This window comes from Callithrix jacchus, chromosome 5 (assembly GCF_049354715.1).
Source record: "Callithrix jacchus isolate 240 chromosome 5, calJac240_pri, whole genome shotgun sequence".
Lineage (NCBI taxonomy): Eukaryota > Metazoa > Chordata > Mammalia > Primates > Cebidae > Callithrix > Callithrix jacchus.
The window spans coordinates 95,321,964-95,342,272 of record NC_133506.1 but is presented as its reverse complement, the minus strand read 5'-3'; the positions used below and the strand labels follow the sequence as shown (position 1 = coordinate 95,342,272).

At 51.3% G+C, this 20,309-nt stretch overlaps 1 protein-coding gene across 4 annotated transcripts in view; it reads left to right on the top strand.

Annotated features, from left to right (window-relative positions):
* Positions 1–17,642, top strand: part of TBX4 (T-box transcription factor 4) — a 32,050-nt gene extending 14,408 nt beyond the window's left edge. For 2 of the 4 annotated variants that reach the window (XM_035300700.3, XM_035300698.3), the window contains exons 5-9: positions 579–726; positions 11,994–12,146; positions 13,120–13,208; positions 13,312–13,541; positions 16,071–16,820. In XM_035300700.3, the coding sequence (XP_035156591.1) occupies positions 579–726; positions 11,994–12,146; positions 13,120–13,208; positions 13,312–13,541; positions 16,071–16,690 (1,240 nt within the window). In that variant the 3' untranslated portion in view covers positions 16,691–16,820. Of the gene's footprint in view, positions 1–578; positions 727–11,993; positions 12,147–13,119; positions 13,209–13,311; positions 13,542–16,070 lie in introns of all 4 variants that reach the window. The other 2 variants (XM_035300701.3, XM_035300699.3) reach the window with 2 other exon arrangements.
* Positions 17,643–20,309: the final 2,667 nt, after the last annotated feature.

The following is a 20,309-nucleotide window of genomic DNA, read 5'->3' as shown; positions in this document are numbered from 1 at the left end:
CCAGCTACTCTGGAGGCAGAGGCACGAGGATGGCTTGAAGGTCAGGAGTTTGAGACCAGCCTAGACAATACAGTGAGATCTCTGTGTCTATAAAACATAGAAAAAGTTAACTGCGCATGCTACTTGGGAGGCTGAGGCAGAAGGATTGCTTGAACCCAGGAACTGGAGGCTGCAGGGAGCTATGATCATACCAGTAGCATGGGTGACAGAGTGAGAACCTATCTCTTAAAAGGAAAAAATTTTTTTAATCATGAGTGTAAATTTACACAGAAGTGCCTAAATCTCCCCACATTATCTTTGTGATTAGCCCCAGTCCTTTGAATAAATGACCCCATTTCCCTGTAACCTCCTTTTTTCTTCTACTGCAGTAAAATAAAGGAGATTCTGGACTGCTCTCTCTTTCTCAGCACCTCTCCTCTGTCCCTCATTCCGACCCCTGAAGTCCTAATTTGACAATGTGGTGGGACCAGCAGCTATTTTTTTCTCTGGTCAATGAGAGTTTGCTCCAAGAGGGGACAGGGAACCTGGCCTCACCAGCCCCCGGGGTAATTGCCAGCTCTTATCTGTTCTGTTGGCAGGATGGTGGCAGGGAAGGCTGAGCCGGCCATGCCAGGAAGGCTGTATGTCCACCCAGATTCTCCTGCCACGGGGGCCCACTGGATGCGGCAGCTGGTCTCCTTCCAGAAGCTGAAGCTGACAAACAACCACCTGGACCCCTTTGGCCATGTAAGGATGGGGGCTTCCTAGCCTCGGGAGGCAAGTCTGGGGCAGTATTAGGGATAAGACAGGCCAGGTTGGGGATGGGGAGAATCTACTCTGGGATCCAGCTCCAGGCTTTGGCACTCGCTGACCAGTTTAGGGAAGGAGCTCAAGCCTCTGAGTCCAGCAGAGAGCTGGACTTCCCGGCCATTTACTGGCTGGGTAACTCTGGGCAATTGTCTCAGCCTTTTTGAACCCCACTTTCCTTGTCTAGAAAATGGAGATGACCATATTTAGCACCTTTCACATTGTGAGACTTAAACGAGAGGGTATACAGGAAGCACTTTGCAGACTGGAGGTGCTAAATAAATGGCAGCTATGACGATAACGGTGACGGGCTACATCTCAGCCGCAGTTCCCCAAATCTGGCCTTGCTGGAACATAACACAAGACGAGTAAGCCTTTCTGAGCAAGAGTCACCGATGCATTCCAAAGCCCCTCTGTGGCGTGCACCATCTCCCTGGCCTGACAGCCGCCTGCTTCTGGAAGGAAAGGTCTTGCCCTGGCTCCGGTGTTAGCTCCTGCTGGGTCTGGCCTGGCCCTCACAGAAGAGGTTCTGAAGCCCCGAAGATGCTGCTGACGCCCCATCCAGGCTGCCCAAGCTCATTCTTTCCCCATCTGGCCCTGGCAAGGCCACAAAAAAGAGATTTTTATGTGGAAATTTTTAGCTCAAGTGTGTGGCAAACAGAAGTCTGGCAACCTGGTACTATCTGCCAGGGCACAGGCCCCGCCCCTCAAGACTGCCCGTGGTTACTGGGGCTTGCAGGGTAGGGGCAGTGGAGGCCGCAGAGATGCAGGCATGGCTGGTGGGGTTACGGGATGCACAGGTATATCTCGCTTTTAGGCCTCAGCTCTAGTTCTGGGCAGCTGTGTGCTGTCAGGATACCTGAATCATAGTTCCTTATGGAAAACTCCAGCCATCCTTCTTTTCTGATTGAAGGGTATGTAACTGGCAATGAGCTTCTAGTTTTATTTTCTCAGAATCTGTTCAGTTCTTTTCTGAGTCCTTGGTGAGCTGTAAACAAGCAGCTGGGAGCATGCTTCATTAACGCCATCAATTCCTGCCTTATCTTATCTGGTTTGTGATTCCCTATACTGGGTTTCCCATACAGAGCAGGCCCATGCCCAAAGGGGAGGATCAGCCAAGATCCTGCCTCCCTGAGCCCCAGGGCGTTTCAGCTGAGAGGCAGAGGGGCTTCCTGGGTCTCCCTGGGCCCCATCCTGGTCAAGACTTCATTCCCAGTCAACTCCTACCTGACTTCCTGTGCTTGGCCAAGCTGTGGCACCAACTCAAAAGGGTAGGGAGGGCCTCTGGGTTGGGAGGCTAGGGAACCTGGCCGATGACTGCACACACACGCAGACCCCATGGGGGGTGAATACAGAGCTGCATCTTTAGGTGGCCATTAGTCCCTAGGGACCCAAGCCTGGAGAGGATTTTGGATGTGGCAGCTTGTTGTCAGGCTCCCAGCTCCAGGGATGCCTCAGAGGACCTCTAGAAAGTGAGAGGGGAGGGAGGGAGTCAAGGGATGGAAAGCTGGGCCTTCTTTAGGAAGTGGGAGAGAGCGCTCTGGCCTTCGCAGCCCAGCAGTAGCTCTTCCCAGCCTGGCTAACCTCTTCAGTGTCTCTCCGTGGGTCTGTGAGTTATTTGTGATAACTGCATAGAAGTCAGGGCCACTGAGGATGCTTGACGGGCTTGTGATGCCCCTGGCTGCACCCCTCATGCCTGCCTGGGGCTTCCCTTGCCTTGGCAATAGGGATACTCCCCATGAGAACTCAGCTTTCTCCCTGGACAAGTGGGATGTGGAGCATCTTCCTTCTCCCTTTATCCCTACACTTACCCAGTTACTTGCAGCTTATTGGCTACAGCAGCCCTGTGGGTGTGGCAGGGCCCAGGTACTGTCTCAGACCCCGGCCTTCTGCTTCCCGGCCCAGTGTTCTCTGGGCTTCTCCACTGCCTTTCTGTACCCAGGGCTCTATCGTCACCTATTTAGATATCATCAACCCTGAAGAGGGAGCAGCCCCTGGCCATTCAGACAAGGGCTGTGGAGGGACACATCGGGGCACAGCAGCCCATTGGGCTGACTTTCTTCTGGCCCTTGGCCCATGCCCGTAGGAGTGGTGAGCTCCCATCGAAAGGTGAAGGAGTCGCCCTTCTTGGCTTCTCAGTGCAGGAGCCTGGGGAAAAGCCATGTTATATTGGGAATTGCCCTTCCTTCTGCACAACCCACTTCCACATTTTCAGTTTGCCCTGAAAGCTTCCAGACCTCAAGGCACTGTCTATCGCTGCAGGGATTTGGACTTTTCCTGGGGATCCTCATGCTATCCCAGGAGCTGGAGCAGCTGCCTCCTATCAGCAGCCCTCACCCCCGGCTCCTGCCCAAAGGGGTAGGCTCTCTCCTTATGAAGGGGCAAGTCGAGAGCCCATGAGAGTGGCTGTGGCATCATCTTGGGGCCCAACAGGTGGACTCAGTGTCCTCCTAGCTTGGAGATCCTCAGGCCCAAGCCACCCTATTTCCTCATCCCAGGAGATGAGCAGGGTGGCTGGGAGGCCATGTGTCTGTTCACTGGTGCATTAAGGCCTCAAAGAGCAGGAATCACCGACTGCCTGGAGTGAGGGTGTAGAACAGCCATGTTGGGATAATCCAGTTTTCCTGGTTTCCCTGTCTTTCAAGATTCCCTCCTTCCATGAATGCTACTCTGCTCTGAAGTCTGAGGACCTTAGGGTCCAGTTGACATGTTGGGCATGGTAGCCCGTCCTGTGTGGCAGATGGAGCCCTGGAACAAGAACCCCTCAGACCACATGGCCAGAACCTCCTGAAACACAGGACTGGGCTCTGATGAGAAACTCCTTGTGGGTTTTTGCTGTGGGATTAGGAAAGCCCTCACAGCAGAAACCCACAAGGAATTTTCCAGTCCCAACCTTGGAGGGCAGGCTCAGGAAAGCAGATTCAGAATCTGACCATCAGCACCCGGGAGTCAGCTCCAATCCCGAAGTTGGGGCAGGCCAGGATCAGAAAGGACCACAGGGCTGGGGCTGGATGCACTGCCTCCAGGTGGCCTGAATTCAGCTTTGCTTCTGCTGTTCTGCTGGCCACAAAGCTGCCTGCCCATTGTCCCCTCCAGCCTGCCACTCCCTCCCATGCCCAGCAGGGTCCTGTGCCAGGCAACATGAGATGAGAAGGGAAGCTGCTTCTCCCTCATTCCCCCTGCTCCCGCTTTCTTTCTCCTCTCTACTGATTAAGCTTCTAGCAATACCTGGACTTCAGGAAGTCGGGGAGGGTCTCCCTGGGGCATAGGTGGGACCTGTATCCTGCAGCAGGACTCGGAAATGGTGGCACATGGGTGTCCCAGATTGCTGAGGAGGGAGGGAGGGCCAGCTTATGACCTCTGACATAGTGAGTCCAACTGTTGGAAGGGCTGCATTAGCCCCGGGGCTACAGGTGTGGGCTGCAGATCCTCAGTCCCAAAGTGGCACACACTAGTCCCCTTAATATGCTACGTCCTCCTTTAGCCGCTGGGTTTCATAACTGTCCTAGGCCTGACTGCCCCTCCCTTAGGCCTGGGACTGTCTTCCCACCCTCTTCGCCTAAGTAGCTACTCCTGAGCTTCGAGATCCAAGCTCAAACGCCCCTTCTTCAGAGTTGGGGTCCTTATTCTATGCTGTCAGAGCACCATGCACCTTTTCATGCTGGTACTCACCAAAGTTATAATTTTATACCTATTTGCATCTTAAAATTTTATTTATGAATAGGAAATACTTTCGCATGCTTTAAACATAAATCATTGAATAAACTAAAATATCTCCAATATGACATCTCTCTTTACTTGTTCCTGATCCGCTGCTTCTTTCAAGCTCCGCTGCAGGAAACCATGGTTACCAATTTCTTTTCAGCTGTTTTTTGTTTGTTTGTTTGGGTTTTTGTTTTGTTTTGTTTTTTGCACATAGGCAGAATATGTAATCTGAAATCCCCTTTTACTCACAAAAGGTGGCATACTATAGAAACTTTTTTTGTATCTTGCTCTGTAAACAATAATCTCTCTTGGAGAATAGTCCATTCAGAGAGAGCTGCCTCATCCCTTTCACAGCTGCACACAATTATTATTATTATTTTTTTTTTTTTAAAGATGGAGTTTCACTCTTGCTGCCCAGGCTGGAGTGCAATGGTGTAATCTCAGCTGATTCCAACCTCTATCTCCCAGGTTCAATGACTTCTCCTGCTTCAGACTCCTGAATAGCTGGGATTCCAGGCACCCACCACCACACCCCGATAATTTTTGTATTTTTTTTCTTTTTTAGTAGAGATGGGGTTTCACCGTGTTGGTCGAGCTGTTCTCCAACTCCTGACCTCAGGTGATCCACCCACCTCAGCCTCCCAAAGTGCGGGGATTACAGATGTGAGCCATTGTGCCTGGCCTGCAGCTGCATAGAATTTGATGATTGTTTCAGAAATCACGTAGCCAGTTCTTCTTTGAAGGAATTAGATGTTTTCTTATTCTTTGTTCTTCTGATTAAGCTTGTACACATGCCATTTTACGCTGTGACAAGTCTACCTGTGTCACAAATGGTGTGTTCAGATGGTACTTGGATTTATAACTTTGAAAATATTACCAAATTACCCTCTATGGGAGCTGTACTGATGTACATATTTCCACCACTGCTACAGCCTTACCAGGAAGGGTGGGAGAGCAAACTTGTGGCTTTTTGTCAGTTTGACAGATGAAAAGTGGATATCAGTTTTAGCTTTAATTTGCATAGTATGAGTAAGGTTAAGCATCTTTTTCTATAATGTCCTCTCCTGTGAACTGCTGTTCGTATCCTCTGCTCATTTTTCTTGTAGGTTTTTGATATCAATTTCTAGGAGCTCTTATAAATTAGGAGGATTTAGTTCTTATCTTTGATACGCGATACACATGTCCAGGTTATCATTTGTCATTTGGTTTGCTTGTAGGGATATTCCCAGGGTGAAACTTTTGATTTCAGTCTTTTCTTTATGGATTTTGGATTTTGAGTTATTGAAAGCCCTAGTCCACTCCTTACTTAAAAGGGAATTTTCTTCTAGTATTTTATGGATTTATTTTAACATCTAAACCATTGATCCCTTTCAAATTTATCCTGGCATTGATTTGAGGTGTGAATCCAATTTTTTTCTTTTTTTCTGGAGAGGTATCCAGTTGTCCCAGCACCACTAATTGAGTTGTCCTCTTTCCTCCCCTGGTTGAGGTGCCTTATTTCTGAACACTAAATCCCCGCATGAATGTGTGCCTGTCCGCGCGCCAGTCTGTTCACTGTTGAGACTGGATAATAGGTTCTAGTGTTTGGCAGGACGGGGCCTCCTTGATCTTCTTCAGCGTTTTCTTGGCTAGTCTTGCCTATTTTTTCACATAAACTTTAGAATAAGCTTGTAGTGCTGAAAAGGAACTTATTTGTATTTTTATTGGATTTGCTTTAAATTATACATTTACTTAGGGAAGACTGATAGGAATGCTTTTCTATTTGCTGAAGGGTTTTTTGTTCCTTCAAAGTATATTCAGGTTTCCTTGAAACAGCCCTGCCCATTTCTTGTTCTTGTGGGTCACCTGATTTGTTACCATGATAAATGCAGCCTCTCTTCCGCTACATTTTCCCATCACTTATACAGCTCAGTTTTGGGGTTACCATGTGACTTCCCCACCAGATAATAAACCATTAGGTTTTCAATCACTGTGGTGTCCTAGTGCCTAACCACCATGTCTGGCAAACCAGTGGGTGCTGGTGGATGGTAAGTGAATGAGAACCTGCTGAAGGGGGTGGTAAGTAGACAGCAAAACCACTTCCCTGCCAGGGACTGCTGACCCCCAAAGCTTATGCTGCTAATTTGCCAGTGGGGACCCAGAACTATTTATCTCCCTCTTCCCTCCTTTCCTGCCACATTTGCTGACCCCTGACAACGTGCCAAGCCCTGAACTCCAGATCAGGCCCCACCCTCCCCAGCCAGGTTAAGGTACAAACTCAGGCTTGGAAATTAGTACTAATTCTGGCTGTGCTTCAAATAGGCTCTCTGATGCTGGCAAATGCCTGCACCTCCCTGGCCCGCAGTCCCTCGCCTGTTAAAATAAGGACAATAATAATTAATGCCTACTTTATATGGATACTATAAAGATTAAGTTTATGATGGATGTAAATGACTTAGCACAGGCCCTGGCACATAGGATATGCTCAGTAAGTGCCAGCTGCTATTGCTGTGGCTGTGGCAGAAGGCAGGAAGGTTTGGAGGCCCAGGTGCCACCCAGGATTGCTCCCCTGGGAGGGAGGCCAAAGGCTCATCTGGCCAAGGCCTCTTGAATGGGCTGATGGGCTTCCTGACTCAGTTCTAGTCTGAATTTTCCTTGATGTACCTCTTATCATTCTGGGCCTCAGTTTTCTTTCTTTTCTTCTTTTATTTTTAAGCTGAGATCCCGTCTCTGTCCTAACCTCTTTGTAGAGCTGGCGAGGATCAGAAGGATGGTGGAGAAGGTAGTCATAGAAAGTTAAATTGTGATACAGGGTAAATCTGGTTTTTGTATCTGACAAAATGGACGTTAGCCACACTGTTGAGTGGCTAGCATCCAGATAATGTGTGTTCCGTGATGGACAGTAGGGCCTGCCGACCCACATCCCTTACAGCGTTTAACTGGCACCTTCTCATTAACTCTTAGCTTGTTGAGAGAAGTGTGTGCTCTCTCAAAGGCCATCTGGATCCTACTCCGGACTGTGTCTCCAACCAGCTGTGTGTCCCTGGGCGAGTCACGTCCCCACTACCAGCGTCTGTTCCTCATCTGTACAATTAGAGAGCTGAACACAAATGATCTCCACGGTCTGTCTCTCCATGCCCTAATGTTCTGTGATTCCAATGTAGATAAATCTGGGCCTTGTTGGCCAAGCATGCTATGGCAATCTCTTGAGGAGAGGGATGTTTGGCGCAATTGCAGCTGTTAAAATAGAACAGGGTTCTGAATTGTGGCCAGAACGTAATGAATCCCATTTCTGTGAAACAATGATGATGACGGAACCAGTCGTGTAGAGGGGTTGCTGACGTGGCTGGCCCATTTGGCCCCATATCCTCTGCAGCAAATATAAATGTGAAGCTCTGGCAAAGTAGTTTAATGTGCCTGAGGAACTTCCGAGCAAAGCCAGGTGTATGAGTCACCAAGCTGGTTTCACATTCTCCCGGCTGATGGGACTAAGGCTCAAGTTTATACTTGCCTTGGCTCATGGGTGGGACTCTCTTCCAGATACCTGTCCAGGCTCCAGACTGTCAGAGTCGGAAGGGGGTCTGGGACCACTTAGCCAAAGGCCCCACTTCATAGATGAGGACACCAATGGTTGGAGAAGAGCTTGCTCAGGGCTCTTGACGCTGGTGAACAGAGATCATGAAGGCGTCTGCACCCTTCTTGACTTCTCTGTGACTGGGGTGACCCTCACCTAGTGCTCCCACCTGCCCCTGTAGGACTGGCAGCTTCCCTCTGTGCAGGATTGCCTGCCAGACCAGCTGGTTCTCTGCCTTGGAAGGCGTGTTGGGCAGTCTCCCCACCCTAGTCATCAGGGACTTTGTCTGATGGGCTAAGGAGTTTGGCTTTTATTCCAAGGGTCAAGAGGGAATGACCAAAGTTGGGATTGTGAATACAAGGCATTTATTGAGCCCTATATTTATTGGCAGCAGTGGTAGGAGGGGATGTGGGGGAAAGAGGAGGAAATATTGAAGGCCCTGCTCTTAAGCAATGAGCGTCTTGCTGAATCTCCCAGAAGGTTCTGAGCAGGGGAGTGAATTGCTAGGATGTGCTGCAGGTGGAAATGGAGAGAAAGTAGATGTAGGTAGGAGGAGCTGTCCCAGGACCCCACCCAGAGATGGTGGGGCCTGAAGCAGGGGTGTACAAAAGGAATGGATGAGCTTTTGTTTTACAGACAGTCACAGGAATTGGTCACTGAGTGGACCTGGAGGTGGATGATGGTGAGGAGAATGGGAGTTGATGATGATACCCAGGGCTGTGACCAGCCCACAATGGCTCATGATTGGCCAGGTGTCAGGAGCGGGGTGGCTGCTGCCATTTGTTCTAGTGTCCTGCACAGCCTGCATGGGGTGCTGGCACCGATGGCTCTGTCTTGAGTTCTCTCAGCCCACGGTCTCTGGTCTCCCTTTGTGCTGCCACCGCTAGAGAGCTAGAGTGACCGGAGCAGGGGAGCCTTCATGCCAGGGAGCTGGAACATGCGGGAGCTCATGGGAGAGCATCTCTGCCCATGTTTCATCACAACTTTCGACCTGAAAAATGCCTTAGAGATGATCTTGTCTTTAATGAGCAAGTAAAGACCAGAGAGGAGGAGCCACATTTCCACGGAGGGTTTGTGGCCGTCGCCCAGATCTGCCCACTCCCAAACCCAACCTTGCACTCACTAGATCCTGTCTGGGGGCAAAGGAGCCTAGAGGTACAAAGGATAAAGGGTATGGTCCTTTCTCCTGAGGAGTTTAGAACTAAAATAAGAAGAAATAGGAAGCCACTAGGAAGCAGAGTAACAGCCAGGTAGACAATGTATGAGAAGTAAATTTCAGAACTGGGCGTTCAGAGCAGGCCCTTGTACCTAAGACTTCCCGGAAGAGATGTTAGGCCCAGAAGGTGAGAAGAGAATGGGAAAGGAAGATCAAGACAGCAGAGGGGACTGCGTGTGCAAAGGTGCGCAGGTGGAAACTGGGCATTCCTGGAGCATCGGCCACCGCCCAGGTACTCCATTGCTGGATCTTCCAGGAACTTGGGTCCTTTGTGGGCACCTGCAGCTCTGTGAATTGTGCAGCGTGATGGAGTCACCTAAAGGGGCTGGGAGGTGTTTTCCAGGCCCAGTTCCTCTCACCACAGGAGGATCCCCAGCATCCTGGAAAGGGACAAACATCGACAAGACCTCTCTGAGCAGGACCTGTGTCTTGTAGCCTCACTCTGCATTCCTCACCTGGCAGGACCCCAGTGGGGCAGCAAGTCCCCAGCTGCAAGACCTTGTTTGGGGTTTGGGAGGTTATGTACTTGCCTCGTGAGGGTCCAAAGGTTTGTCACTGAGGGCTGAGTGGGGCGTGGGCAGTTCAGAAGTCAGAAAGTGTGGTTCCTGCTGGATGGAGCACCCAGCCCAACCAAGGAGCCCAGGGAAGGCCAGTGCCCACAGCCCAGCTTGTGGCCCACCCGCTTCTCAGCTGAGCTGGCTCTCTAGGCTGTCCCTGTGCCCCAGGGCACAATGAGAACAGAGTCTTCCCAGACTAAGACTTTGGCCTAGGCTTACCATGAAAGAGCCTGACTCTGGCCTTTCTCTCAGCACTCTGGTCACCAATGGGTTAAACTTTTCAAGGCCACACCTGGTGGCTCACGCCTGTAATCCCAGCACTTTGGGAGGCTGGGGTGGGTGAATCACGAGGTCAGGTGTTTGAGACCAGGCTGACCAACATGGTGAAACCCTGTCTCTACCAAAAATACAAAAATTAGCCAGGTGTGATGGGGGGGTGCCTGTAGTCCCAGCTACTCAGGAGGCTGAGGCAGAAGAATCACTTGAACCCAGGAGGTGGAGGTTGCAGTGAGCCGAGATCACACCACTGCAATCCAGCCTGGGTGACAGAGTCAGACTTCATCTCAAAAAAAAGAAAGGAAAAAAAAAAAAAACCATTTTCATTAAGCGTCAGCACCAGACCTGGTCCTTGGGAACCCAGAAGGGCAGCAGCACACCGACCGACCCAAGGAAAGGGCACTCTCAGCTGCAGAGAAGGGAGCTCCGGGGAAAAAGATCCGAGGGCCTGTCTGGCCCGGCCAGGACAGAAACCAAAGGGTTAACAGAAGCTGCAGGGCTGATAAAATGCCCCAAATTCCTGGTCCTGCCTTCAATGGGGAGGGCGTCTGGCAAATGTCAACGATAAAAAATACATTTTAATGGCACATGATGCAGCTGCTACCGTGGGGCGCAGCCAAATGAAGTGGGTTTGGAGCAGCAACTACTGTGAGCTGCCCTCAGGGGCTCTGGCAGCCGAGCCTCCAGGGTGCTTTGCTAAGCTTTGTCCAGCCAGGCGACCCGCCTCCCCCAGCCCATGGCATCCTCAAGGGCCCTTGGGGCCAGGGGGCCTCTGGCCTTCTATGACATTATTTTAGGAACTGTGCCGTCTAACCTTGGCACCTTGAACACTAGCTCACGAAGATCTTCCCTGAGGGCTGGGAGTAGCCTTGGGCAGTTCTGAGGGCAGAATACATCTGGGTCTCCCCAGCACACTGTCAGCAGGCCTCTGTGAATGCTGAGAAATGCATGAACAAGGCTAGGTGCGGTGGCTCACACCTATAATCCCAACACTTTGGGAGGCTGAGGTGGGTGGATCACCTGAGGTCAGGAATTCAAGACCAGTCTGGCCAACATGGTGAAACCCTGTCTCTACTCGAAATTTAAAAATTGCCTGGGAATGGTGGAGCATGCCTGTAATTTCAGCTACTTGGGAAGCTAAGGCATGAAAATCACTTGAACCCAGGAAGTGGATGTTGCAGTGAGCAGGGATTGTGCCACTGCACTCCAGCCTGGGCAAGAAGAATGAGACTCCATCTCAAAAAAAAACAAAAAAAAAGAAAAGAAATGAATGAATGAATGATGAGTGATGTCACAAAAAAAAAAGTTACAGTGGGACATTTTCCTCAGCTTCCTCCCTCTCCCTCATCCTGCAAAACCCAAGTATTTCTAGAAGAGGCAGGTCATGCGTAAGACTGGTATGAGAAAAGGCGAGGCGGGATGGGACCCCTGAGGGAGGGAGGTTATGTGTTATGATCCTATTTTACAAATGTGGAAATGGAGGCACAGAGAATCCGAGTGACTTGTCTGAGATTAAGCAGTGAGTCGGCGGCACCCTGGACTTTTGCTGACAGCTCAGAATTCCACCTGCTACACTTTGCTAAGTTCACATAGCCTTTTACACTGTCAAGGGCTTACTCAAGGTCTCCATTGCCACAGTGAAGCAATTGGTCACATCAGGGAGGGCCTGGGGCTGGGCGTGGGTGCTGGTACAGAGAGGCTAAGTGGGGTCGGGGGTCAGAGTGTGGGCCCCAGAGCCTGGTTCTTGACTTGGGAGCTTCAGTCCTGGTCGGCAGGCCCTCCTGGATCCTGAGCTTTGAGGAGAATGAGGAAAAACCAGCCTAGGACCAGATGAATGAGGTCAGGGCCTGGGGCTGGTGGGTGGGGACCTGGCACTCAGCTTGAGACCCTTCTCTTCCAGATCATCCTCAACTCCATGCACAAGTACCAGCCGCGGCTCCACATCGTTAAGGCTGATGAGAACAACGCTTTCGGCTCCAAAAACACCGCTTTCTGCACCCACGTGTTCCCAGAGACCTCCTTCATCTCTGTGACCTCCTACCAGAATCACAAGGTACAGCCACTGCTCACAGCCCCACAGCTCCCACTTTATACTGCCCTGCACTCCTTCCACCATGCGGAGAGGCAGGGTCTGAGTCCCAGCAGGGGTTGGGCAGGCCCGGTGCAGGGCCCTCAGAAGCCTACAGAGTCCCTCAGAGCCACGAACAAACTGAATGGTGAACAGAAAAGGACCCTCAACGTGTCCATCTCCAGCGCAGAGGAATTACAATCTCTGTGTTTTGGGGATTGGAGCAATTTGGCAACTGTAAAAACCAAGAGCTTGGAGCCTGCCTTGTGATTTGAGCATTGGGCACTTTCATTCCACAGTCTTCTTTCTCGTGGTTCATCTCCTGGTGCCTGCGGAGAGAGGGGTGGGGAATGGGGAGGGGCCCTGGGTGCTGTCAGCTGTGTGGGAGCAGAGCCTGAGCCAAGGCCCTCCTCTCGCTGTGGGCGGAGGTGCCCCAGCCACCTCGCTACTGCCCTGCCCAGCCCAGCCACCCCCACTGCGTCCCGGTCACTAACAGCCATGCTGCCACACCCATCTGCTTTCCACAGTATGCACACAGAAACTGGCAAGGTGGGCAGGGGTCCCTGGGGGAAGTGCTGTGGCTGTGGTGGATTTTAAGCAGAAGAGTGACAGGGTCGGAATTGCATCTAGAACGGTCACTCAGAGCCTGATGAGGTGGCTGCAAGGACTCTGGCTGCACACCCAGGGTGCTCACTGGGAAGCTGTTACTGGTCCCAGGGAGAGACCCACGGGGACAGACGCTGGCAGTGCAGGGGTCTGGGGAGCAGGAGGAAGCATCGGAGGGTGGGGAGCAAGGGGAAGGGATCAGGGCCAGGGACAAGCCAGGTGTGAATGGCAAGGCCCATTTCTCCGGACCTGCCCTAGTTCTGCCTGTGCCTTCGGTTGGGGAGGAGGGAGGGCCAGAGGCCAGCCCAGTCCCACCCTCTTCCTGGTGACCTTGTGTGGTTTCTCTCCACAGATCACCCAGCTAAAAATTGAGAACAACCCTTTTGCCAAGGGATTCCGGGGCAGTGATGACAGTGATCTGCGTGTGGCCCGGCTGCAGAGGTGGGGCTTCGTGGCTCGGGAGTGGGGGGACAGATGGGGGTCAGGCACGTGTCAGTGCATTGTCACTCTCTTCCTGTCTCTCCTTCCCTCCCCACCCCTTCAGCAAAGAATACCCTGTGATTTCCAAAAGCATCATGAGGCAGAGGCTCATCTCCCCCCAGCTCTCGGGCACACCAGACGTGGGCCCCCTGCTCGGCACCCACCAGGCACTCCAGCACTACCAGCATGAGAATGGGGCGCACTCGCAGCTCTCGGAGCCGCAGGACCTGCCCCTCAGCACCTTCCCCACCCAGAGGGACTCAAGCCTCTTCTATCACTGCCTGAAAAGACGAGGTAATGCTCTCCTGGTCTAGAAGCCCTAAAGGGTCAGAGGAGGGGTGAGGTTCTCCCCACAACCACTCCACACACCCCACACACACACATGTGCACACACATGCACGTACACACACACACAAACATGCATCCGATGCTTGTGTGGCCTGGGAGAGTGGGCCTGAAGGGTTAGGAATCATGGTTGGGTGCAGGGCCATCTTTCCCAGTGCAGGGACGCTGGTGTTCATATTTAATGCAGCCTTTGGAACCCTCACCGACGGCTTGTAGCCCTGGTGTCCCCAGACACCGTTCCAAGTGCTGCTTTGCCGTCACTGCTCTGAGAGCCTCATGGGGTGGGCTGAAGGCACACAGTGAGCTGCGCTCTGCCTGGAAGCGCGGGAAGAGGCTGATGCTTCCCAGTCCAGAGGTTTTGGGATTGGGGCTGTTATTTGTCAAAGCAACATCAACTCCAGAACAGGGAGGACTTGGTGCCCCACGTGCAGAGGGCCTTCCACCCAGTCATTCCGGGATCTACAGAGGATGCTTGAGAGTTGAAATAAGCTGTTGTGGCTGTAGATGGGGGCTGGGAAGACAAACCACAGCACCCTCTGTGCCGGGCACCTTTGTGAAGAGGAGGAGCCCGGAGCTGGGCACCATGACATCTGTGCTCTGTGCCAGGCCTTGATTTCTCCATGGATAGAATTGCGATGATTTGTGTTATTCCACCAGAAGCCCTTACCAGGCCGCTGAAATTCCCTTCGGAATGAGCCTGGGGACTTTTGCTTGCCATCCAGAATGTTCCCTCAGCCTTGCTCCTAGGAACTAGCCCTTTCAGCCGAGTATCCCCTGCACAAGTCTCATTAGAACTCAGTGACCTAGAGCACGGGTCGGCAAACTGTGGCCTTTGGAGCTAACCTGGCCTGCTACTTGTACATCATAGTTTTTACATTTCAAACTAATTGAAAAAATTCAAAAGAAGAATATTTCCTGAAATGCGGGGATTATATGAAACTAAAGTTTTAGGATCCATGAAATGTTATTGGAACACAGCCATGCTCATTTATTCACGGTACAGGTTGTCTGTGGCTGCTTCGTGGGCCAACAGCAGAGTTCTGTAGTTGCAACAGTTACCCTGCAGCCCACAAAGCCTGAGATATTTCCTATCTGGCCCTTTGCAGAAAAAGTTTGCTTGCTCCTGACCTAGAGTGACTGGGCTGCCTGCCAGGATCAAGAGCTTAGTGCAGGGAGAAGAGAGGGATTTGGAAAGAAGATGGAGAATCGGGCTGAGTGAGGAGCAAAGAAGAGAGCTAGGTCAGGGAGAGGAGCAGGTCTCCCTGGGCAGGGCAGATGCCATCAGCAGGGGCAGAGGGGAGAAGTGGGTATAGACCTTCACACCCACTCACCCACTCTGTTTCCAGCCCTGTGTGTGCACATGGGCGAGTGGGTTTTGTTTTGTTTGTTTGAGATAGAGTCTTGCTGTATTGCCCAGGCTGGAGTGCAATGGCACGATCTTTTCTCACTGCAACCCCTGCCTCCCAGATTCAAGTGGTTCTCCTGCCTCAGCCTTCCGAATATCTGGGATTACAGGTGCATGCCACCACACCTGGCTAATTTTTATATTTTTAGTAGAGACAGTGTTTCACCATGTCAATCAGACTGGTCTCGAACGCTTGACCTCAAGTGATCTGCCTGCCTCAGCCTCCCAAAGTGCTGGCGTGAGCCACCACACCCTGCCCAGATGAGTAAATTGGCTCAGTGGGCTGCTCCCCAACCCTCAGGCCTGGGTCAGCCCTGGATTCCAGGAAAGGTCGTGCCATTCCAGATAGTTAGGGCCTCCTGGTAGAGGATGTTGAAAGGCACACATACATGATTTGTGGCATCTGATGTCATCTTCCTCCAGAGTATCTGCTTAGCCTGAAAAGTATGTCGCCTTTTCACTTATTATCATATCTATTTCTTAATTTTGTAGACACCGTTATGTTGGAACCTGGGTAGTAACAGTCTGATGGCTCTTCTTTTACATGTAAAGTTAGTTCCTCTTCTAAAACAGCAGAAGCATGCCTCTGAGTGGCTTTGGCTCCCTTAGGTCTTCCTGGGAGCTGAGAACGGGGGCAGAAACCTCACGGCCTTAATTTTCTGGCTACTTCAGACAAACGGGGCCTCTGGGCCTGGGCTGGCCTGGCAAGTGCCTCCACTTTCCGTGGCCAGGACGAGCCTCGCCAGACAATGCCACTGCACACCAAGGCCTCTTACTCCCAAGAGTCAGGCTGGCCAAGGATCAAAGCCCAGTGCTGCCTGGCTAAGCCTGGCACTCAGTGTCCGGTGATGTGGTATCCCCCGTGGCCTCTGACTAGGGTCTGTAATCCGACCACTTCTTGGCAGCTGCCACTATAAAAGCTGTGGCTGATTAAAATGGCTCTGGGGGTGCCATGGCAACATGGGGAGGGCAGGCGTGGAGGGACAAGGACAGGCTGTCCCGGCACCCAGCAGGGTGCTCTGGGGCCTGGGCTGGTGGCAATGGCTCTTCCTGAGTGTTGCTTTGTCTTTCAGCAGATGGTGCCCGCCACCTGGACCTCCCCTGCAAGCGATCCTATCTGGAGGCACCCTCTTCTGTGGGGGAGGATCACTACTTCCGTTCTCCCCCTCCCTACGACCAGCAGATGCTGAGCCCCTCCTACTGCAGTGAGGTGACCCCCAGAGAAGCCTGTATGTACTCAGGTTCAGGGCCCGAGATTGCTGGGGTGTCTGGGGTGGATGACCTGCCCCCACCTCCACTGAGCTGTAACATGTGGACTTCAGTGTCACCGTACACCAGCTACAGTGTGCAGACAATGGAGACTGTGCCATACCAGCCCTTCCCCACGCACTTCACCGCCACCACCATGATGCCTCGGCTGCCCACCCTCTCCGCCCAGAGCTCCCAGCCACCAGGAAACACCCACTTCAGCGTCTACAATCAGCTCTCCCAGTCTCAGGTCCGAGAGCGGGGGCCCAGCGCCTCCTTCCCTAGAGAGCGCGGCCTCCCCCCGGGGTGTGAGAGGAAGCCACCCTCTCCGCATCTGAATGCTGCCAATGAGTTTCTCTACTCTCAAACCTTCTCCTTGTCCCGAGAATCTTCCTTACAGTACCATTCAGGAATGGGGACTGTGGAGAACTGGACTGATGGATGAGTCTCATGCCTGCTTCACAGCCCCGGGACCGTGTTGCTCCAGTACTAACCTCTGTGGGTGGCCTGCACTACCAAGGAACACAGGGAGGTATTCCAGAGGGAGTGTGTGTGTGTGTGTGTGTGTGTGTGTGCACGTGAGCATGTATGTATGTGGAGAGCATCTGTCTTCTGACATACAACTGAGGTCATGGCAAGGAAAAAAGAAACCACAATTATCTAAGAAGTGATTTTGGCTACAGGACCTGAGTCCATTGTAATCTGACATCTCTTAACATGCCCATGGATGGGATGGGAGTGGAGGGTTCATATGAGTGATTCAGAGGGTTTTGTAATTGTTGATTTTCTCAGGGGCCAGGTGGTGAAGTCTCTCCAATGGGGAAAGATTCTCATTGCTGGGTGTGAGGGCTCTGTGCACACCGTAGAGGTCCTGGCCTTCTATTCGCAAGGGGAGCTGAGAATCTTGTTTTGGTAGCTGGAGGCCCACTCCTTTGGTTTCTGACAAGTCTGGGAGGCTGCCTGAGAATGGGCTCAGCTAAGCCACAAAGTGTACTTTAAGAATGCAGCTGGCTGCTCAGTGAGTGGCCTAGATATTGATTACCAGAGCTCAGAGGTCTGAGGGGTGACGATTGGAAAGGGTCATGTGCTAAATGTCACCTGAGGGATATTTTTAAAGGTTTTTTTATTTTTTCCTTCAAGAGGAGAAAAAATGCAACCAGTAGCATCTCTGTCATCATTCAGGTTTTGTAATAAAGCACAGAGCCCTTCCCCCTAGATCCCAAACATACAGTCTGTCACTCTGGTGTGCGGAGAGTCAGCCTCCCAGGCACCATACCATCTGCATCCTATGATGGGCAATTATGAAACACACCCCACCTGGCATCATCCCCCTGTTCTTCTCTCAGAAAATCTATGCTTCTGGAGCTAGAAAGCCAACAGAAATAAAGATAATTGAGAAAAATTCATTTCTTCCAGTAAATTCAGCCAGCGAGCTCAGAGGAGCAAAGAAAATTCTCTAGCATGGTGCTCACACAGTCCTCAGCCCTGCATTTTAGCATCAAACACCACCAGGCCATCAGTGTGGCTGGGGTGAACTCTCCATCAAACGTGGGAAATCACTAAACTCTTTGCATGCTGAACAGCTATTTATATATTATATAAATAAATAAATATATTATATATATATATATATATATATATCTCACAAATGCAGGCCACATGTCAAATTCAGCTTTGCTTTTTACAAATGAATGAACTTAATAAAAATGAACATTGGAGGGGGTATTTGGAAAGACATCTATTTAAATTTTTATTACATGTTTGATATTAAAAACTAAAAATGGTTTAGATAAAACATATAAATAAATAAATATATATATATATATAAACACACACACACTACAGATAAAGCTTTTTTAGAAAACACATTAGCTAACAGGTGATATGAAACTTCAAGTGTTTTGTTATATAGCATGGACGTTTTATTTTGCATATCGGAACATAAAGCCATTTTACAACTGTGAAGTGTGTGATACTGTTTATTATTGACTTGTTATTTCTTGCCTCTGCAATGGCCTCTGCCTCCTTTTTGCCAATATTTTTTTCTCAAGTGTCAGGTGAGGCCCTCAGTGCCTCTGAACATTTGTACTGTGGAGCCTCTGAGCTCAGAGTGAAATCACTTAGGACCAACAGAGCAATTGCATCTTTGATCTCATGCTACTCCTCAGGTTATGAATCTGGGCTCCAGGGTCCACAAAGACTCCAGAAGGGCAGGCCAGGCAGTAAAAGAAGAATCTTGTCTCCTTTCAGCAGTCAACACATAAGCTGGCCATTTGGGGAAAGTGGTCTCATAAGTGGGGAATTTCTGGTGGGATTTTATGTGGCTGCTTCAGAAAAGGAACTGAAGAGCAGGTTCAAGTCAGTACCAGGGGCTTCCTGGAGCAGTCAGGGGTGTGAGTTCATCACCACTATCACTCCAGAGAGGGTGAGTCAAGGCCTGGCAAAGTCCCCATTTGCCCACACCTTTGCCAGGTCCCTGAAGCTTGGCCACAAGATAGAGAGAGGAAAAAAGAGGTGAAATCCAGCCCAGGTTCACTCTAGATTGCAAGAGGCAGGCATAGGAAGGTGCTGCTGCCTCTCCCTCCTTAAGGCCTTGCCACCTGCCCTGCCCCTCGTGGCTCCTTCCCCAAAGCTGCTCACTTGCATCCAGCATCTCCACTGCAGGCTGCTCTGGGAACCCAGGAAAAGAGAAGGCAAGAGAGGTGTGCCCTTGAATCCTTGTCCTGTCAGGGCTGAACAAGATTTCCTGCTGGGTAAGGAGTCCACCTTGTCTCTTGTTTCCCCGCAGTCTTTCTGTGGCTCTAGGGCTGCTCTCCAGCTGGACTTCTTCCTGCAGAACAGGAAGCCAAGCCCCATGCTCCCTTAGCTGTTGGCTCCCACCTTGGGCTTCTTGGTTATGGAGAAAGATGTAAGCTTGGCTCAGGGGATGTGGGGGAAGGTGCTCTTCCTAACTCCCACCTGCTGTGCTCTTTTATTCTGGGCGAAGACTGCACATCTGGGACACTCCATACCTTCTAAAGCCCAGTCAGAGGGCTGGGGGCAATGCGGATGTTCCTAGGTTCTCTCCAAACACGTGGTTGGCTGAGTCTGACATGAAGAAAGCCGCTTCTTAAAGGGGTATTTTGCCTTGAGGCAGCCCACAGCTTCCTGCCAGCTTGCTGGGAAGCGTGAGGTCCCTGGGCTTCCCCACCTGGGCATGGCCAGAGCTGGGCCTGCAGTGGGATTTGTGTAACTTTCCTGCCCCTCTGAATCAACAGCTCAATAAAAAGGGGGCACATGGGATATCCTGAAACAAAGGGCACCATTCAGGAGCGCCAACAGGTCATACATCATCAGCCAGAAACCTGCCACATGAAAAGGGTCTGCTTCTGCTGTGCCCTGCCTGGGAAGGGGACAAAAGCCAATTAACGTTCAGCTGCCCGTCCCCCGGCAGTGGCCTTGGGGGTTGTGCTCTCCAGCCCAGGGCCAGGCCCCTGGGGGGAAGTCCAGGCAGGCCTCTCAGCAGCAACTCAGCCACCAACAGTTGGCCCTCAACCGCAGAAGAGCCTGGAATAACAAAAGGGAGAAGGGAAAGAGAAGCTGGGTCAGCCTGACAAATTGTTAAAAAACCAAACCAACTTCCAGCCTTGGCTGGGCCTCAGGGGGTCAAGAGGCCTCGGCTCGCCCCACTAATGGAGCCTGCTCAAGGAGTAGCAGTCCAGCCTTGCAGTGTCTTATCTTACAACATAAAATTAAAACCCACTTAAAAGGCCGGAGGGCATGTTAACATTCCCCCTGCTGTCTAATTGAAGTAGTTCCCAGCGCAGAGGATTTCGCTTGAAAGATGTTTTTCTCCCAGCCCGGCCGGGTCTCCAGCTCAGCGGGCAGGGGAAAGGGGTGAGGAGGGAGCGACTGTTAGCTTGCCACCCCCACCCAGGCGGCAGGTGGCGACAGCAAAGGTTAGACCAGGCTGGGTTGTTTGGTATTTTTTAAAAATTTACAAATTCATTAGCAGCTATGTCGGTAGAGGCCACACTCCTGACAAGAAGACCTGGTAATGATTCAAATGCGGTGAGCTCTGCAGC